Here is a 21,957-nt window from a genome sequence, read left to right as displayed (position 1 = left end):
CCATTAAAGGGACAGTTTACCCCAAAATGAAAATATTCTCATCATTTACATAACTTCATGCCATCCCAGATGTGTATGACTTTCTTCTGCTGAACACAAATGAAGATTTTTAGAGAAATATTTCAGCTCTGTAGGTCCTTAGAATGCAATTGAATGAATTAAATTTTGAAGCTCCAAAAAGCACATAAAGGCAGCATAAAAGTAATCCATAAGACTGGTTAAATCTATGCCATCAGAAGCAATATGATATGTGAGGGTAAGAAACAGATCGATATTTAAGTCCTCTTTTAATATAAATCTCCACTTTAACTTTCAGATCTTCTTTTGTTTTTGCCAATTTTCATTCTTTGTGCATTTCGCCACCTACTGGGCAGGGAGGGGAATTTAAGGTAAAAACTGACTGGCATATTGATCTGTTTCTCACACACACACTTATCATATCGCTTCTGAAGATATAGATTTAGCCACTAGTCTTATGAATTACTTTTATTTTGTCTTTTCGTGCATTTTGGAGCTTCAGAATATTGTACCCTTTCACTTGCATTGTGAGGACGTACAGAGCTGAAATATTCTTCTAAAAATCGTCGTTTTTGTGTAAATTATGAGAATTTTCATTTTGTGGGTGAACTATACCTTTTAGCCTTCAAACTAAAAAGAATATTGATCTCTTAAAGTCAAGTTTTCACTAATTGCAAGTTTGTGTTAAACAAAAGTACCATGATACTACCACGCTTTTTTACGACGTTTACCATGTAATATGACGACTGATTTTGTATAGAAATCATTGAGTAAAATAGCATTTTTCAAAGTACTATGATATTTTCATCTGATACCATGATCACCTTCATACTACCCTGTGTTCCTGGCGAAAAAGTAAGAAAAGCTGGCATGTTCTTTTATCACATATAATAGCCGTAGAGTTTCAATAGTATTGAAGTAATTGAGAGATTTTCTATGATAAAGCGCATTTATGTTCGTTATAAATTGAATTGAATTGAATTGTTACGTATACAAACCATACTGTTGCAACGCCCTGTCAGGGTACGCTGAGGATCACGGGACTTGTATAGCCACGGTTTAGTCATTTCATTGGTGCACAGCTCAATTCCTGCTTATCTGTATAGACAATCGAACTGCCAATCAAAAATACCAGCCTCTGAGTGGCTAACTGGTTCCTTCGCTTCCGCTCTCTCTTAGGCACCTCCCCTACTGACATTGGAGCCGTCGACGAGCAAGACAGCAGGACGATTTGTGTTTTCAACTGTTCTCACGTTAAAAATAAATAGCTAGCCATGGACGATTTTGATATGCTTAGCGCCCCTCAGGGAAGCGCAGGGAACGGTGTGGGGGCAGACGAGGACCCTGCGGCGGCGTTCCTGGCCCAGCAGGAGAGTGAGATCGCTGGCATCGAGAATGACGAGGGCTTCAGCATCCTGGACAGCGGAGAGGTGCCTTCATTATTCAGCCAAGAAGACGGTGGGTTTACACCGCTGATTGAGCCTTCGACGGCAAATAAACCGTCTTAAAATGTTACTATAGCACTATTAGATTAAAAAAAAAAAAACAACCTGGGAAATGGCTGTTTTACCTGCTGGTTAGCCAGCTAGCCTCCACACAACGCTCTACATTAAGTATCGCAATGTGTCCATAATAAAGAATTACTGCTGTACTCTAAACAGAGCACAGGTCTCAGCGCCCAATATGTGTCTAGATATTCTAATGGTTTAACACAATGGACTGGTAGTTAAAAGGAAGCAGGAAACATGGCTTTCTATTGAACTCTGCTCTTTATGAGTCTCCCTCTTTAGATGAACTGGAATGTTTTTTATTTAATCTAATCACATTCGCCTTCAAAATGGATAATAGTCGTTTTGAATTAGATTGCGCACCTTTATAAATTAATAACTAGCTGTATCAGCAAATATCCAGTTTATTGAACGCTGAGGATTTTTATTATATAATGACCGTTGGACTGGAGGCTGTGTGTGCTTAAGGGTGTGTAAACATTCAATTCCTTTTGTCTTTATTCTGTAGTGTCTAAGTGGCCGTCTTTAGGTTTGGTTGAGACCGAATTCGGCTGTGTCTCAAAATCTAGCGTGATACCTACTTAAAAAGCGTTTGGAATGTTTGAGTCGAAGCTTTGAACGCTCAAACGGTTCGATTACAAGGTCCGAATTCACCCGCAATGCCCCCGAATCTTCGAACGTTCTATTCAGACGTGCTCAAAATGTTTGATTCGAACGTTCGAATAAACCACATATGTCTACATTACAATGTTCGATTCAAACGCACCTATAATGTCTGAATGTGTCTGGGTCGAATGCTCGAAAACACACGTGACGCCCAAAAATGTATGATTCAGACTTTCGATTAGAGAGTTCAAATTAATCTGTGACGCCTCAGAATTTTAGAACGTTTGATTTCAAACGCACCTAAAAAGCCTCAATGTTTCTTTCAAATGTGTTAAAACATCTGTGGTTGTTTATTACAAGGAATAAATGTTATCAATGAATATAAGTGCCTGGTTTTCCCTTTTTGGTGGCCATTTGTTCTAGAGGTCAACCGATAGTGGATTTTGCCAATACCGGATTTATAGAATGTAAAAAAATTAGTATACTTTAAAAAAATAAATAAATTGTATGGTGGGCAAATAGTCCACAATGAATAAAATCCCAGATGCAATTTTTTTGTTCAACCAAAATCCCAATAATAACCAGGTGCATGGCATAGGACATTTAAGTACAAATAAGCACAAAACACACCAGGGACTCTTATTTTGTAATGTTGAAAAAACCATTGGCATCTATCTGTATAGATTTTTGCTGATAACCGATAGTTCCAAAAAGCAACTATCGGCACAGATTAATGGGTAAAACTGATATATCAGTCGTCTTCCAGTTTGTTCGAATGCTGCTCTGGCAGAAAGGTTTGAATAAATTATGACGAGGATGTAGTTTCACAGGCACAAAGGCGCACTGACTTGGATCCTGTAGACAGCAGTCTTGGAAACAACATGCATTGCAGTGTGCAGAAAAAATACTTGGGCTTGCATGTTGTATGCATTGCATCCATTAAGTGTAGATATAAATTAACTCAATGTGCTAAAGACCGATTTCACCTATCATTAGTGATTATTGTGTGCATAATATGTACTGCATATGTATTCATTGATTAATCAAATTGAAAACATTTAAATGTTGCTGACCAAAACATCCCTAGTAAAGAAATGTTATATTGTTTTTTTTTTACTGATTCAGGAAGAAAGTCAGCAAATTCAGAGACTTTGGCAGTAAGAAAAACCATGTATCCTGTTTTTTTTCCATGTATCTTATGTCCCTTTTTGTCCACTCTAAATTTACTTAAACAGAACTGAGGATGATACATTGTAAATGGACAATACTGCAAGACAGTCTGACTGGATAATGTCAATTTTAATGTGGTGGTCTTTTTTCTTTGTCCTTTCAGGTGGAACAGTGAATGGAGATCTGCATGGGGTAAGAAAGCTAAAGTCCTTGAAGAAACCTTCCCTGTATTCTATCTGGCAAAATATGTTTTAGTATTTTTACATAGTATTTATTATTTTACATTGTCTTCTTGTGTATCTTCTTTCAGTAGCTGATTGTGATTGTATTTAGCTTTAGGAACCGTTTGTGTAACTCAATAGAAACTCAAGAAATTATGTATTGTTTTGCCATAATTGTTGTAAACATCACATATCTAAAAGGTTATACATATACATATTAGATAAAGGGTTTGTTAGCTTTGTCTGTGAGGCTATAAACTAGTATTGTTAAGTTTTTGTAGAAAGGCTCACCTTGCTGGCACAAAACTGAATCAGAAATCATAGATTTAATATGAGTTCCCCAATACCAAACGTTACTAGGGATGTACTGATGAAAATACTGATTAGCTGATAATTAGGGATGTACCGATACTGGTTTTGGAATCGGTCCAATACTGCACCCATGTACTTGTACTAGTAAAAATGATTCAGTCTGACTTAAGAATCTCATTGCGCAAACATTCAGCACACAAGTGAATATCACGTTGTGTCCTATTGTGATTATAAAACCGCAAAGACAGCGATTTAATGAGATAAATATATAGTTTGCATGTTCTGCATGCTTCAAAGTAAATAGACCTTGATTTAAGAATGTTTGAATGTAAATTTGAAGCTGGCAGCTCATACCACCATCATAACATCACATGCTTTTTTTTATTTTTTTTTAGCAAATGACAGCGAGCAGAGTCCTAATTAACTATTTAGCACGTAGCACTTACAGACTATATAGTTATGTTATGATATATAAGGTTTCCGTGGATCCTTAAGTATTTAAATGTCTTAAATTCAGTTTTCCAAAATGTAAGGTCATAAAAAGTCTTAAATGATTCATCAAAAGTACCAATTATCATTTAAAGAGGTCTTCAATTTGGAAAATTTAAAGAGCAGCTGGAAGCAGTGAAGCGCATACATTTCAAAATGAGAGTCCCTGGTGTATTTCAGCCTTTAAAGATAAAAGTTCTGCACTATGAATCACATATTTCTTTTCTCCTGGTTATTGGTATTTTAGTTGCACCATAAACTGCACCAGGAATTTAATTCAATTTGGACTCTTGTAGCCTGTGTGAGGCCCTCCTGGAAGGAAAGACTAGGAACATTTAATATGGGCTACCAATTTTAAAAACTATTGGCTGATTAATTGCCTTTCTTTCCGCACATTGTCGCATTAGCAAAATCCAGTATCAGTTGACCTATAATTTGTATTTATATAATGGTACATAAACCAAATTTATTGTGATACAAATATGAGGAAAACATGCCTTAAGTTTTTTAAACTCGCGTATGTCCTACTGTTTTACTGATAAGCATGGTTAAGGCCATGTTGAATGTGTGCCCCTGTATGAATGTGTAACAGTCTATGATACATGATTTATTTTGAGATTGTGTGGGTTTGTTTTGGCATGGGGATACAGTATTCATTTTTATTTGTTCAGGTCTTGAAAAGGGTCTTAAAAAGTCTTATATTTGAATTTATAAACTGTGCAGCAACCCTGCAACCAAGGTGGGATTTCAAGAGTTACAATGGATTTTAATGATTGTATGGTATTATTCAAGAGAGTTTGTGTGTGGTCTGAAACATATTTGGTAAATATGCAGTATGTGGTGTAAACATCATATATAATGCACTTATAACATTTGTAGCCCTGAACTGGCAAGGCACAGTATAGGACGCAATATGAAAAAAAGTGCTTTGGCTAGCTGTACCGATGGATAAATGCATTAATATGAGATAAAGCATATTTTACAGTAAACCGTAAAGGTAAAAAAAAAAGTACACACTAGTATAGTTGCTATTTGATCTCTTGCTTGTGTACTGTATTCTATATAGTTTTCTAAAAGAGCAGAGTTTAGAACCCCCAGTTTTTGCTGTGTGTGTTCTAAAGGAGAGCAATGGTCCTTCAGACGTGTATGCAGCCATCTCCAGCGTAGACCGGTTGCAGGCCGAGCCAGAGAGCTTGCGGAAGTGGAGAGAGGAGCAGCGTGAGAGGCTGGAGCAGCTCGGTAAGTTACCAGTATCCATAGTGATCACTTAAAAAATATAGTTCCACTAAAATTAACATTGTCATAATTTACCCACTCATTTCAATCCAAACCAATATCAATCTCTCCTCTGTGGAACACAAAAGGAGATGTTAGGCAGTATATTAGTCTGTCACCATTAGCATTCATTGTATAATTTTTCCATATGGTAAAAGTCATGGTGATTGAGTCTGTCATTCTGCCTAACAAATCCTTGTGTTACATGGAAGAAATTGGTTAATGATGACAGAATTTTTATTATTGATTGAATTTTCTAAAGCTACAAAGGACACGCAAGTATGAAAGATGTTCCCCTGTGCTGTTTTCAGATGCTAATTCGCGTACGCAGGAGGCAGAATGGAAAGAAAAGGCAAAGCTGGAGTTGGAGGAGTGGCACACCAGGCAGAACGAGCAGCTGGAGAAGACCAAAGTGAACAACAGGTACACAACATTGTGGAAGCAGCTGAAATCTACAAGAGAATCTTAGTGGGTCTGTTCCACCTCTATAGCCAGTGTATTCTAAATAAGAATCAGATTAGTATGATTTCTTTTTATAGAAGGACAGCTTCTTTTATTCTCTACCTATTTGGTGCCAAAAGCACAGAAGAGGTGCAGGAGTGCATCTCACTCTGTCAAAAATGTTTGCGGGGTCACTGAGTATTCAAAGGGGAAATAGTTGTTACCACGTTGTGAACAATTGATGGACCTTTCCTTAAAGAATGGTTCATCCACAAATGAAAATCCTGTTATTTTCTCACATTTATATTGTACCAAACCTGTGACTTTTCCTTCCACGTAAAACAAAAGGAGACATTTTGCCAAGTGTGTCGCAGCAGCTGTTTTCCATAAAATGGAAGTGGATTATTTTTTTTTTTAAATGCCAAGTTCCAAAAAAAAAAAAAAAAAAAACTCCTCAAAAGGCCCTGATATACATTCGGAGAAGTTTTTCTCTGTCAAAAGAATCAGCTGAGCAACGGTATAATGTTTGCAAATATTCAGACATTAGAAGTACATTTAAATATGAGGACACTCAGCAAAACCTTAACTAATGTGACATTAAAATTTGTTATAAATAGGAATGCCATAAAATTAAAATATATAAATTACTGATTGGCACATTATTTTATCAATATATTTTTGAGGCATCAACATTTTAAAGTTAGCCGACTATTAAATTAGAAGCCCAATGCGCATGCTTTCAATACACTCAGTTGGCCTCTGTTTAACAGTCTGGCGTTATAGCATTGGGAGACCACAAGAGGGAGATATAACATGTATCTCTCACACACACACCTGCAGCTCAGGAGGTAGCAGTCCAAAGTGATGAATGTTTTTGTATTTCTTCAAGATTAAATAGTGACATTGATGAACAGGTTAGTTTATGAAACTGCTCGAACTGAACGATCAGAAATGATAATGCTTATTATGCAATTTCTCTGTATGTAACGTTAATAAAGTTTTTCATTCAAGCTGTCAAACCACAAAACAACATACTTGTACCTGAAAATAGGCTCTGTGAAAGATGCGTTCACAATAGATCATCCAGTGATGGCTTGAGTAAAAAATCGTTGTCCTTTTTGATTATAATTGGGTCAAATTGAACGTAAAACTATACGAGTTGCACTCCGTGGCACTTCAGAATGTTGACGCTGAGCATTGGTGGTGTGTGCGTACGTTTTATAGAAATAAATAATTGTTTCTAATTTTATTACACAACGTCATTTATCAGATGCATCCGGTATGTGGTTCCTTTAATATACCCTGCTGCTCACACTTTATTAAAGTTGTTTTGAGAAATATGTGTGAAGAGAGATATAACGCTGATCATCGGGAAAATCTTCTGATTATCGATGCGTGAAAAAGGCATTGATCCCAAGCCTAGTTATCAATAACTTTATGCCTCATTCTAGGAGTAGAATTCACATTAGATCAGTAATAGATGATTTTATTAATCACTCGATTAATATATATGGAGTAGAAAATGTACAATTTGTCTTGTTTACATTCTGAATTCATGATGCTATGTGCTAACACGCTATATGCGGCCAGAATATTCACGATTACACTCTTATTGTAAATTATGATGACACTGATACTACTGTAAAGATGAGTATATAAAAGTGTTAACGGCAGAATAGAGACAAAAGAATTATGAAAGCATTATATGTCCTTCTTTTGGCCAGATTTGGTTTGGAACCTTCGATTTCGAATGGAGTACATCGCGGCCTTAAGAATAGTCAGTTTAACTTGTGCACTAATTCTAAGTTATCTGAAGCCACACAATAGCTTTGTGATGAACTGACCAAAATTGTGATTTAAACGGGATTATTTACAATCTTCAAAATATCTCCTTTGTGTTCAGCGAAAGAAATTAATACAGGTTTGGAACTACATGAGCGTGAGTAAATGATGAGTTAATTTTTGTTTAAGAAAATTAGAGTAATGGTAACCATTTTAGCAGTAGGACTTGCTATAAAACAATTACAGAAATGTACAGACATTTTGAGAAGTGAGCATGAATGGGGAATCTGACCTTGAGGAATGATCACATGACTCTTCTGCAGTGTTGATATGGTCACATGATCATGCCTGGCCCAACCTTAAACAGTTACTGTATCCATGTTATTAGGATGGATTAAAGCACTCTTTTTCATTTCACTGCACCAGTGCAATTGTTTTCAAAACATAAATTTTCATATTTTTAGCAGTTTACATTGTTGTACATATAAATAGTGATGACACTAATAATCTGACTTTAGGCATGTAGTGCTGATTGTCATGACATCAGCAGAGTACATGTTGGCTCTGATGCAGCATTTCATTTTCAAAAAAACAAATTAGCATCACAGCCGTCTCTTAATATTTGGGGTTGTGGTAGTTCAGAGACAACATATTTTAGAATTACTTATATGCGTCATTGTATCTTTACTCTGAATCGGGCACAAGGCCGGCTTAAAGAGAGAGTTCATTACAAAATCCTCATTGTTAATTCCAAGAAACACTAGGCTGAATGTTATTGACTGACAGCCTCAGTCAAGGGGCAGTCACACTACACATCGCGCTCCACTCATTTCAATTCAAATGCATCTGAATACAGCAGACTGGAAACGCAAGCTCATGCTAAGAAATTTTGCACTAAGCTGTGGACCAAAGTTCGAGCTTATTGAACTCTGAAACGTGATTTTGTAAGACAAGAGGACGCGCGACCAATAGGAGTCTGAAATTTCATACAGTGACCTCTTGGCTCAATTCAAAAGATGCATATTTCAAAGCTGGGAGATTTATTGTTGCAGGAAAGTGAGTAGACAATATATTATTTAAATTCTTTATATAATATTACTTTTGTTACTTTTTTTTTTTTTTTTTGTGATTCGATTATTTACTTACACCAGAAGTCCTCCCACGTGACTTCATATCCTGTTCAGATGCGTTGTACGAAAAAAATTGGCATGCTCAAAGCCTAGTGTCACCACCCCTTCACCCTTAAGATAAAAGTGAATGGTTACTACTATTGTTATACAGAAGAAAGTCATATGGATTTGGAACAACATATAAAAAGTAAATTATAACAGAAGTTTTATTTTTAATGAACTGTCCCTTTAACTCCGTAGTGCAATGAGGCCTTGAAACTGTCCCCTTCTCTCTCTCTATGCACGGTGCTTGTATATCTGTCATCATTCCACTATTAAATCAATGCTCTCTATATTCTTTTTTTTTTTTTTTATGTCCCCGTTTGTTTGTCTGTCTCTTTCTTGTGTGCTTTGCATGTGTCTCCATCTGTATGTCTTTGTGTACGCGTTGTTCACTTTTATATGTGGCTTGTTAACACTTGTATGGTAACGGCAGTAAGTTTTGGCTATGTATGAGTGTGTGTTTCTCCTTTTTACCACTCTCTCTGTTCTCTCCTACTTCGCTGCTCTCCTCTGGGACTACCAGGGTGCTGGATGAGGATTTCTACAAACAACCCTTCGCTGATCTGATTGGTTATGTGTATGTTGCTAAACTAACATCCTTTCTTTTCACATGCATCTCTCATTAACACACCATCTTAACTTTATTTCATCACCTGCCACACATTTCTAACCAATCTCTTGGTTTACCTAATATCTAAAGTAAGGGTAATCGTATCTAATGATTTGATGAATAATTCAGCATACTCTGCATGTCTTCCATTTTACCCCTTATATTTAAATTGGAAAAAAAAAAACCACTGTCATTTCTCACTTGTGTCAGTTATTTCTGAAACGTGTTGCATATATTCATATTTATTTTCGTGGCAATCTTTATTTGCTTTTCATGTCCATTTATAACAAGTTTTACTCATTTTTATTTTGTACATTTGCCATTGTGTGCATTTTGTTGACATTTAAAATTTGATAAATGTATAAATTGTGAGATTAGATTCATTTATTGTCTAGCATTAATATTAAGATGATTGAAATGGTAGTGCTTTAATAGTAGTGAAGTAGTCTCTATAATACAGCAGTAGTTTATTTATAAGCAACTATGTCTCTGGGTGATATCAAAGCCAGGTAATAAATCAAAACTAGCCAAGATCATAATTGCCATCAATACAAATCCAGTTTGTATTCTTGCACTTGTGGACTTTTTTACACTTATAATCCCAAAGTTTACAAGATACGCTTTAAGCATAAACAAAATGTATGGCTTGGTCAAAGGTGCACCAAGTAATTTTTGTTTATGGATCGCTGGTCGATATGACAATGGTCTTTGGCTTTTTACTGAAACCTATTGAGATAAATGCAACATTACACAAAACAATGTTTTTTGTTTCCGATACCATTGTTAAAATACCCTATTTGCAGGCATTTTTATCACCCATGATAGATTGATTTATTTGTATAAAATTATACGGGTATAATTATACGAGTATATACGTAGTATTTGGCTGGTCATGAGATCTCAAAGTGGTGGCCACCATGAGGAGCGACCATATCTATGTAGAATTAAACACCATTTAAAATATAATTGTCAAAAGTACTTTTTTTTTTTTTTTCTTCTATTTTACATTTTTTGTTTTGTGCATCTTTTAAAGGTGATTTTTATTTTTGTGGCAATCATGACCACTATCATGAGATGAAGACTTCAGTCACATCATTAACCTTATAAAAGCTGATTTATTCTACATGGAGAGGTGCCATGTTAGGATCACATGACTGGCCAAATACTACTTGCTTAATCTCAGTAACCACCCTGTTATTGGACACTATCACTCCTGTATTAAATTAATCATGGCTGACTGTGTATATTGAAGTTCTACAATGGCATCGAAAACTGTAAAATTTAAATTTTGAAGTCCAAGATGGCATGCATAAAAAATGTTGTGCCCATGGCTGGTGTTTTGCCGGACACCTAGTTGCTTCTTATGCTGGTGTTGGAGTATTTGAGAGTATTGTGTGCCTAGGTTGAGCCAAGCTGTCCCAGGCTAGAACTGTCCTCTTAGTTCTGCAGCCCTCATGCCCTCCATGGATCTCTTTCCGCTTCTGCCTATTCTGCAGAATTATTTCAAATGTTAGCTGCTTTTCTTTTGCTTGATAAATGTCTCTCAATTAAAGCATTGGTTGAGACCGCCGAATGCCGCAAGCGGTGCATACATCAATGACGGCTGCAAGCTAAGCGCACTAGAAACATTCCTTTAAGATGACATGGGATTTGAACAGTGCATGCCTGCTTTGGTCATCTGCATAAATCTCATTTCTTTTGGTTTTCTATATATCTGACTTGTGATCTGTTTCTCCTTGTTTTTCTTTTCTCTATGCACCTTTAAGCACTCACATTAACCATCCTTGCTACCGCCTAGACCAGTTAAGTAAAAAAAAAAAAAAAGACAAGAAAACCAAATAGACTCAGGGATCAAACAACACTTTTTTTGCCAGTTTCTACACCAATGAATTGCTGTCTTTTTTTTTATCAACATGTTTCTGTTAGAGTTAAGATTCTGGGTGTCCTTTTGTGGTGATGTGTTAGTGCACTAGTCCTGTGCGTTGATGTAGTTGATGTGACAGTGATGACCTCATTGGCTTTTCATACCCATTTTGCTGTGTATATTGTGTGATAGTGGAGAGGCTATTGCAACTCTACTGGTCTGAGTCCACGGCAGCAGAAAAGGGTTTGTAATGGGACGGGTTGAAACGGTAATAGTTTACCATGCCAAATGGTTCAAATGTAGTCATCTTTATGACTGTGATAGCATTAGGACTGGGCGATATAGCTGGAAATAAAATATATAATGTTTTCAATATTTATGGATTTGCATTGTTGGCAAGTACAAATGGGAATCGTAGTTTAACGTTTCCGGTTCCTTAGTGATTCCTTTCACGAATCCACAAATTAAATTGAGTCGCACACTTAACGCATCGAGTGGAAGACATGGCATGTTCTAAAATTCGAAACTATTATATTTTACGAAGGTGCGAACCCAAAATGCAACTGCTGCTACTCACCGTCTCCAGAGGCTGTGCGAAATTCTGCCGCGCCACAGAGCTCAACTTGCATAGTTTCCCATTAAATTTGACCCTAAATCACAAAGGACAAAAATTATTGAATCTAGCCATCAGTGGATGACATATTGTGTAGATGTATCTTTCATATAGCCCAAACAATGTATTTTCATTTACAAATGTCTTTTTGTGGTTTGACAGCTTGAATGAAAGACCTGTTTAAGGCTACATACAGAAATATTGCATAATAAACATCGCCAATTCTAATCGGTCAGTTTGTGCAGTTGCTCCAGTTTCATAAACTAAACTGCAAACTCACCAACGTCACTGTTTATTCTTGAAATACAAAACCTGCCATATGCTATGTCACATCGATATGTGTGTGAGACACTTTCAACCCATGACCGACTTCTGTAAATGTTATATCACCCTCTTGTGGTCTCCCAGCGCTATTACGCCAGACTAACTGAGAAGCCCAGGCTAACGTTAATATGTCATTGTTTAAAAAATAAAATAAATTTTTACAAAACAACTGAATCAATAATCAAAATATAGATGTTTTGACATCCCTAGAAATAAAAAAATACATTCTTGTCACATTGGACATGGTTTAGCTATGCAGGAAACATTGTCAGAGGATTATTTCACTACGTTGTACTGTCCGCATAGGCAGAAGAATGCTCATCCAAGAATTGTTAACAGAAAATCATATAAATAAAAGCCACGCCGTGGCTGCCATAAACATTTGCAAGTGATCGAGAAATTGAATTGAGTTTCGAAACCGTTCATAGAAGCTAAAATATTTGATATATCGGATTCATAGAAATAACTAAATTACAACTCAAATAGTTTTACAACTGAATTTAAATCATAGACGTTAAGATTTATTATTAACTCACATTCTTGTCGCAAGGCATGTGATCACAAACCTAGTCTAATGACATGGTCTAAGACAATTGCGATACTCGCGATATTGCTTAATTTTATATCGCCATAAGAATCATCGCAAATATAGCGTGGAAATTCTATGTATCGCCCAGTCCTACATTGCACTGTCTGTTTAACCATTGGACAGTTTAGAAAATATAAAAGAACACTTCTAACATTCTGTTATACGTTATGTGTTAGTTGAACTGATTTTTTTTTTGGATAATGTTTTGTTTATTCCAAACACTCGAGTGTTTGGCAGGCCAGAAAACTGGTTTAGCGCCCCCATGCTCCGCAGAAGGCCCCGCTTTTGGTCACTGCCAGCACATGGCATGTTCAGCCTTTGCACAATGATTTATTGGCTAAAATGAGCTAATTTGCCTGTCAATCCACCATATTGAAGGCTCATTAGCATACTTGATTACTTGGCATTCCTTTGACCATCAAGAGATGAGGAATGTCCAGCATAAAAGGATTTTCAAGTACAATTAATTGTTTTAACCAACTGAATCATTGTAAATGTATTAATTGTGGCTGATATGGAACCTTTTCCAGCCTTCAAGATCAACACTTGTTCTGGTAATGGTGGGTTGGGGCATGATGAACTACCATCTGTTTTGGATGTGGTAACCTGAAGAATGTCTATGGATGTACTATTGTTGGATGGAAATGACCAATGTTTTTTCATCAAGACACAATACTGCTTTGGTGCACTTGCCTCTTGCCTCCTAAACTTTTCTGCCATTCTTTTGGACTTTCACAACCCTTGTATTGTGGTTTTGCTGAGACATTATCTATAGTAATTGGTCATCAAGACGTTCATGTCTTATATGGCTCTGCCAATAAACTTCCAGAAAGCAGTATCCCTAGATTAAGCATCTTCCAATAGGATGAGGTGTAAAGGAGGTCAGCGGTTGTGTACTGCAGCAAGATGTGTCTGAGATTGTCTGCTGTATCTGTCCAAGGCTGATTGTGCTTTTATTTTCGACAGGGCCGCCGAGGAAGCCATGGTGTCTGAGCTGGATGAAAACAGCCCTGGCACAGAATGGGAGCGTGTGGCACGCCTTTGCGACTTCAACCCCAAGTCCAGCAAGCAGGCCAAGGATGTCTCCCGCATGCGCTCTGTCCTTATCTCCCTTAAACAGTCCCCGCTCATGCGCTAAGCTCCGTTTCTGATATCCCACCAAATTCCCTGCAGCTATTGGGCCTCACGACATTCATTTGTTTGTGAATTCTTTTGGCTCTGTTTCCATCCCAATGGTTTTGAGATCATTTCAGTGTATAAATAATCTATATTATGTTATTGCATAAGATGATATAGGTATATATATATATATATATATATTCTCCATCTATAAATGTATACATAATGATATTCAGATTGTTTTTATTTTTTGGTGTCTATTTTAAGGACCAAACTCCATAACTGTCTTCACTTTCTTTTCCATGTAGAAACAGTGTGTGGCATTGTGACACTATAAATCTATGCATTTCCCTCCCTAACCTCTTTTGGGAATAAAGTACTACATGTCTTGTGTATGTTGTATACAGATGGTGGATATATCCTATGTGTGTGTAACTATGTACATAAAGACTGGTCCTCTGTACGCTTCAGTAATGGCACACATTGTGGAAGAACAGAGCTTTGCCACAGTAAATGTTGCCTCTTGTTGTCTATTGTTTCAGTATGATTAAACCCAATTGAAATGTGTTTGTGAGAGTGTCTAGCCCAATAGAAAAAAGGTTAAACTTTTAAGATGTATTTGTTAACATTAAAACTAAGCAATACTTTTGTGATGTCCCACTTGTCAACAAATCTTTTCTTTGAGTGAATTATCAGTCAAATAGTTGAAATCAAATCTGTCTAAATTCAAATTAATATAGCAAAATTGATTGAATTATTTTAAATAAAAATAATAAAAAAAACTGTATCCAGTAACCAAAAACACCTTACAAAGTCATGAAAATTCACTGATCAAAAAAGGTGGTAACTCTGATCATCTAAATGTAATCTTTAACATTTCCACAATGTTATTTTAGCAATGCATTCCACAGTAGTGATGGTGTTCTACAGTGGCAAGAAAAACTATGAACCCTTTGGAATTACTTGCATTTCTGTATAAATATGTCTTAAAATCTGGTTTGATCATCTAAATTACAATAATGAATGAACACAGTCTGTTTGAAATAACACACATGATTGTATTGTTCTCATTGAACACATCATTGAAACATTAAGTGTAGGTTGTGAACCCCATAGGGTTATAAATTCAGCCAAAGCTAATTAGGAGTGAGATTGGAGGTGTAGGTTAAAGCTTCTTTAACTATATGAAAAGCACATTGTTTGCTATTCACAAGAAGCATCTGCTGACGTGAACCATGCCTCATAAAATAAAAAAGAGATCTCGAAAACCTACGATCAAGAATGGTTGCTTTGCATAAAGCTGGAAATGGTTATAACGTTATCTCAGATAGCTTAGATATGCATCTATCCATAGTTGGGAGATGGAGACGATTTAGTACTGTGACTACTCCTTAGAAGTGGCTGCCCAGCCAAGACGACTCAAAGGGCACACCGCTAAATGCTCAAATGAGTTAAAAGTACCATTGGGTGACAGCTAAAGACTTGAATGAATCATTGGAACTGGTTAAAATCTCTGTTCACGAATCTACTATACATAAAACATTAAACAGCCATGGTATCCATGGCAGGACACCACAAAAGAAGCTGCTGCTTTCCAACAAAAACATAGCTGTGCACCTGAAATTTGCTATAGACCACCATAACGTTACAGGTCAAATGTTTTGTGGACTGATGAAACCAAGGATGAATTTTTTGCGAAGAACATGCATGGCGTAAAAAGGGCACCGCATACCAACATGAAAACATCACCCCAGTGGCGAAGTACAGTGGTGGGAGCATCATGATTTGGGGCTGCTTTGGGGCCTGGACCGCTTCCCATCATCGAGGGAAAAATTAATTCCCAAATTTATCAAGATATCGTACAGGATAATGTCAAAGTGACTTTGCGCCAGGTGAAGCTCAGTAGAATTTGGGTGATGCGACCTTACACATCAAAATTAATCCACTACAGAATTACTTCCCAAAAGAAAATACATCTTCTAGAGTGGTCAAGTCAGAGCCCAGACCATAACCCAATAGAGTTGCTGTGTAATGACCTCAAAAGAGCCGTTCAGACTCGACATCCCAAGAATATGACTGAGCTGAAGCAATTATGTTCAATTCTTCTGAACGTTGCGCAGGACTAAACCGCAGCTACCGGAAATGCTTGGTTGATGTTATTGCTGCGGAGTTATTAAATACAAGGGTTCACTTACTTTTTCCATAGCACTGTGAATGTATAATGGGATGTGTTCAATAAAGAGATGAAAGATTATAATTGTTTTGTTTTGTTAGCTGAAGCACATTGTGTTTATCGATACTTGTGACTTTGATGAAGATGAGATCGCATATTTTGGCCAATTAATGCAGAAAACCAGCTAATTCCAAAGGGTTCACATACTTTTACTTGCATGTGTGTGTACAGGTAAATTAATATCATGGCACAAGCAATCCAGTATTCGAGGAAAACCCATCAAATTATGAACGTGTGCTTCATGTGTGTTTTATCTGTTGCCATCAGACATCAGCCATTTATTGAGCCTGAAAAAAAATTATAATTTATTTATTTTTTTTTAAATAAATAATGGTCAACAAATATCATCTAGGTGTTACGCCATTCAACAAAAAAAATCTGACTATTTCCAGGTTTTTCTAGAGCAGAGGTGCCAAACTTTTTTTTTTTTTACCTACAAAGGTATTTTTTTCTAACCTTGTGATGCTGTCATCTTTTTAAGTCAAATTATTTAATTTAAACAATTCAATTTGAAAATGACATGTTTCAGTAATTACAAAAATGCATGATCTCTACATAATGTGCACTGTTACTGAAACAAAACTTTTTTCTCTTTCACATATTTCCAAATGTTTTTGCTATAAAATGAAGCAAAAATAAACATTTAACAATGAACATCAGAGATATGATTCATACACCAAAAGTTAATGTTCTGCCAAATTATCGTATCATTAATAACGTTTTATTAACAGTATGGCTATTTAACACATCCAGATATTATTTTTGTTGATATTATTATTATTAATAATAATAATAATAATAATTATTATTATTAATTGTTGCATTTGGTATTTTTAGTGTGTGAGCACAACACCGAACTGATGCAGTGTGTGAGAAGCAGAATGCCTGTTTGTGGGTGTCAATGGCACGAGCTTCCGCCAATGACTCAGCAACATCTGCACAATTCAAATGAAGATTGCGATGGATATATTTGGAACTATGTCAGATTGCTGGGGAATTTGCTGAGTCTCCATTAATATCTGACCAGGATGGAACTAGAGATGGAGATGAGAGGTGTAACAGATGTTTAATTGTCTCTCTTCACCATGCAGCTGGTACATTACACAAAGCATTTGTAATTTTACACTTGCAAATGTGCTGCATTATGACTTGTGATATTTAAGGCACTTGCCATCATGCACATGCAATGTTACCAGCTTTGTTGATTATAAACAGGAACGATAAAGTTTTATCACGTCGCTCACATACAGAGATACGGTATAATGCCATTTGCATGTTGAATTAACAGGTTTAGAAAGGTTCATACATCTGTAGCATCTTAAGTTCAATAACTATGTGATAAAGCACTTCCTCACTGCACGCACATGCACTCAATTCAACAAGTGCTCAAATGCACTGCTGACAGCTGCATGAGACTGATATACTTATCCACTTATTTAGTCTGGGCCTTCCACATCCTTGTTAGAGAAAGTTGTCCTTTGTCTTTGAAGACTGTAGTGTACACCTTTGTATCAAATCTTCAAGCATTCTATAGCCTTCATTCCTCAAAACAATGATTGACTGACGAGTTTCTAGAGAAAGTGGTTCATTTCTTTGCCATTTTTGACCTAATATTGATCTTGCCAGTCTATTTTATACTGTGGCAACTCAAAAACAAACACAAAAGACAATGTTAAGCTTCGTTTAATGAACCAAATAGCTTTCAGCAGTGTTTGATATAATGGCAAGTGATTTTCTAGTACCAAATTAGCATGATTCTCAAGGTGTTGGAGTGATGGCTGCTGGAAATGGGGCCAATTTCCAATCCAAACAGCAAAATCTGTACATTATTCCAAACTTTTGGCTGCCAGTGTATTTTGAGGCCTATCTTCAAACTCAGTGCCTCTTTGCTTGACATCATGGGAAAATCAAAAGAAATCAGAGAAAAAAAAAATGTTGTGGACCTCCACAAGCAATTTCCAAATTCCTGAAGGTACCTCGTTCATCTGTACAAACAATAGTATGCAAGTATAAACACAATGGGACCACGCAGCCATTATACCGCTCAGGAAGGAGACGCATTCTGTCTCCTAGAGATGAACGTAGTTTGGTGTGAAAAGTGCAAATCAATCCCAGAACAACAGCAAAGGACCTTGTGAAGATGCTGGAGGAATCAGGTAGACAAGTATCTATATCCACACTAAAATGAATCCTATAGCAACATAACCTGAAAGGCTGCTCAACAAGGAAGAAGCCACTGCTCCAAAATTGCCATCAAAAGCCAGACTACTGTTTGCAAGTGCACATGGGGACGAAGATCTTACTTTTTGGAGAAATGCCCTCTGGTCTAATAAAACAAAAATGTAACTGTTTGGCCATAATGACCATTGTTACGTTTGGAGGAAAAAGGGTGAGGCTTGCAAGCCGAAGAATTCCATCCCAACCGTGAAGCATGTGGATGGCAGCATCACATAAGCTAAGCTAAGCTGGGGTCAGAGAGCAGGGTCAGCCATGATACAGCACCCCTGGAGCAGATAGGTTCAAGGGCCTTGCTCAAGGGCCCAACAGTGGTGTCTTGGTGGTGTTGGGGCTTGAACCCCTGACCTTCTGATCAGTAACCCAGAGCCTTAACTGCTGAGCCACCACTACCCCTTTAGAGACTATTAGGGGTTTTAGACAGTTTAGGACATTATGTAACTTGTAGCGAGCTGTGTTTACGAATAGAGCGAACTGACAAAGCAAGCTATGTTTTGTCTCTCACACTGTTGTTTACTGTTAATATCTTGCAGAATTATTTTGACTCGTCATATTTTTGTCATTAATTCGTTCGACATGTTGGGCGTCTCGTCTTTTGTCCTGTTTTCGTTAATGTTGACCCTGTTAATGAACATTTTTGTCAGTAATTTTGTTGACGAGATTAGCACTGGTGTGTTCTTACTCTTCTCCATTTTCTTCATCCTGTTTTTTGTGCTGTTGAGTGAGAGCAGTGTTTCGTACTTCAGCTTCCTCAGCTCGGGCACTCCAACACTACCCTCTTTATACACCTAAACACACACACAGCTCACTCCATTAGCTCAATCCAAATGCAAAAGACAAGCTCATAAAACTATTCAAACTCTCTAAAGGACTGGAGCTTTAAATAAAAGTGTGTTAAATCATAATTGTGCCAGGGTTTATAATTGTGTTTTTACAATTGTGTTTTATAATTTATATATTATTTTGGTAAGAATTATTTATTAGGGTATTTATAATTAATCAATGTAATTTATTAAAGAAGACTTTAAATGACTGTTGCAGCCATTGTATGAAAGTGATAAGTCACTCGAGCCCATCATGACAGCAATTTTACTGCATTAAAAAAGGGGGTTTAGGTTCTATGCCAAATATAACCTCTTAATTGTGGTAATAAAAGAGCAATGCTTAGCCACGGGTGGCTTATTGCTTTATTTAATTATATGCAAGTGAGAATGTGCATTTATATTCACCTTTTCCAGCTCCTCTTCCACAGCCTTTCTCTCTCGATGGGCTCTTTCAATCTGTGTCTCTTTATCAGCACATTCCTGCACACGCCATCAGATGACACGTTTAAGTTACACACTATAAATGGAGACTGTCTAACTCACCTCTACATATGCTGATGAATGTCTCACCAGTTGCAGGGCAGACAGCTCCTCAGCCAAGCAATGAATCTGAACATTACGCTTACGCATACTCTCCACCTACAGAGGAGTGAGGGACAAACACATTCCAACTCATGTAAACAAAGCATAATCAAAATTCTGATCGGAAGAGCAATGTTAGAAACAGGCGATATACTAACATGTGTGTGCATCCATTGAATATCAAAAATATCTGAAAGGGATATTAAGAAGTTAACATGTTTGAAATAATGGAAACGTTTTTTAATTTGCCCCCTCTAGTGGCAGATAGTGGGAGTAGGCTTGATTTCTAAGAGAAAGCATAAAAAAACTCGCCAACATGAAATCTAAGTTAATCGTATTTTCTTTCTTAAAACGCATTCCTGGTCTTATAGTGAATGGTGATATTCCAAAGAAAAATAATTTGGTTGGTTCATAATCTTTTCTCAAAATGAAACAACTTGCACAGCCTCTGAAATGACATTAAACACAGCTTAAAGGGATAGTTCACCCAAAAATGAAACTTCTCTCACCTTTTACCCAGATGTGTATGACTACAATTTCTGCTGAACACAACTACACTTTGATGCTGTGCTTGATTTAGCGCTTTAATACCCACCCCGCCGCACTGCGGATGACTGGACCCCTTACGGTTGTGTAGTTGTGCTCACAAGAACGCGAGAGGTCTCAGACATGAGCTTGTGATGTTGACTCAAGGACGTAAGGGCCCGGAGTGGCATGAACATCCAAACTATAAGATCTTATGAGAAGAGTTTTTAGAAGAATATCTCAGCTCTGTAGGTCCTCACGATGCCAGCGTTTAATGTTCATGTCTTCAAAAGCGATATGATAGGTGTGGGTGAGAAACAGATAAATATTTAAATCCTTTTTTTACTATAAATTCTCCTCCTTGCCCAGTAGGTGGCAATATACATGAAGAATGTGAATTGCCAAAAACAAAAGAAGAATGTAAAATTGAGGATTGATCATAAAAATTGACTTATTGACTGATAGTAAATAAAGAGTTCATAGCATCATACTGATTTGTTAAGAGATGTTATGAGCAGTTCTGTTCACTTACAGGTGTGTAATTGCCATTAAATGACATTTTTCTCTTTTCAAGTGACTGCAATAATAGTTTGCCACAATTCTGATTCACAGTCTCCATAGTTTTCAATCAAATTACTGTGTAATCCAAGAATTTATTTTACAAAAAGAGACAGATAAATCTGCTTTTAAACGTCGCTCTTCATTCCAGCCCACATAAGATTATTATTAAGTCAGTTTATGAGGATATTTTTCCAAAAACCTCTGCATTCAAGTCAATCTCCCAATCATTCCCAATCATTCCTATGGGAAGTTCTACAAAGCATGTCAGTGAGGGGGGTCGGAGCTTAGTGAAGGCTCAATTTTAAGCACAAAATACATGGACAACAAGATTTTAAAAGGAAACAATCTTTTTGAATTCCTACAAATTCTGAAATATTGTACTGTGAAAAAATAAAGCATTATTTTTAGAAACTGGGTTGATCTTTTTCATTGTTGGGTTTCTGTTCTTGTCTTAACTCGATGTGAATAGTTTTTGTATTAAAATGTTTATTCGCATATGATTTGATGTGAACAGACATTTCACATGAATTATACTACATTTACTTTTAGTATTGTAACATTCAACATAGCTCTCAATCTACACTCAATGGTCAGAAGTATGTAGACCCCACTTCTATTTAAAGGGTATGGCTAATTCAGATACACCCATTGCATTTATCTCTTTATGTGAAGATTTTCGGGAAAATGGGGCAAGTGGAAGATGTTATAGCAGTTAAGGCAGGACCATGGTTTTGAAATTAAATGTGCTCAACAAACACATATGGGTATGGTGTTCAGGTGTCCACATACTTTTGTAGCATTCTCTGTAATTGATAAACTGCACCTGGCCTAGAGCTGGTTCAGTGCTGTCTGTAGTTGCTGTAGCCTCTGGTCAGATGCTTCCT

At 36.7% G+C, this 21,957-nt stretch overlaps 1 protein-coding gene across 3 annotated transcripts; it reads left to right on the top strand.

Moving 5' to 3' along the window:
* Positions 1-1,192: 1,192 nt before the first annotated feature.
* On the top strand, positions 1,193-14,800 carry LOC127643472 (clathrin light chain A-like). Of its 3 annotated transcripts, XM_052126260.1 has the most exons (7): positions 1,193-1,476; positions 3,466-3,494; positions 5,446-5,563; positions 5,911-6,022; positions 9,518-9,571; positions 11,371-11,406; positions 13,961-14,800. In XM_052126260.1, exons 1-7 carry the CDS (start codon positions 1,293-1,295, stop codon positions 14,130-14,132), a joined length of 705 nt encoding a protein of 234 aa, XP_051982220.1. In that variant the 5' UTR covers positions 1,193-1,292; the 3' UTR covers positions 14,133-14,800. The 3 variants fall into 3 exon arrangements, with proteins under 3 accessions (XP_051982220.1, XP_051982221.1, XP_051982222.1); XM_052126261.1 differs by lacking the exon at positions 11,371-11,406; XM_052126262.1 differs by lacking the exons at positions 9,518-9,571; positions 11,371-11,406 and having other exon boundaries at positions 1,196-1,476; positions 13,961-14,798.
* Positions 14,801-21,957: the final 7,157 nt, after the last annotated feature.

This window comes from Xyrauchen texanus, chromosome 5, assembly GCF_025860055.1.
Source record: "Xyrauchen texanus isolate HMW12.3.18 chromosome 5, RBS_HiC_50CHRs, whole genome shotgun sequence".
NCBI classification, from domain to species: Eukaryota; Metazoa; Chordata; class Actinopteri; order Cypriniformes; family Catostomidae; genus Xyrauchen; species Xyrauchen texanus.
This window is presented reverse-complemented; position numbering and strand designations above follow the sequence as displayed.

Excerpts from the sequence above, each read along its gene's own strand:
- LOC127643472 (XM_052126260.1), top strand. The coding sequence starts at position 1,293 with ATGGACGATTTTGATATGCTTAGCGCCCCTCAGGGAAGCGCAGGGAAC. Across the intron at positions 1,477-3,465 it reads ATTATTCAGCCAAGAAGACG|GTGGAACAGTGAATGGAGAT; the intron begins GTGGGTTTACAC and ends TTGTCCTTTCAG. Across the intron at positions 11,407-13,960 it reads CCTTGCTACCGCCTAGACCA|GGCCGCCGAGGAAGCCATGG; the intron begins GTTAAGTAAAAA and ends TATTTTCGACAG.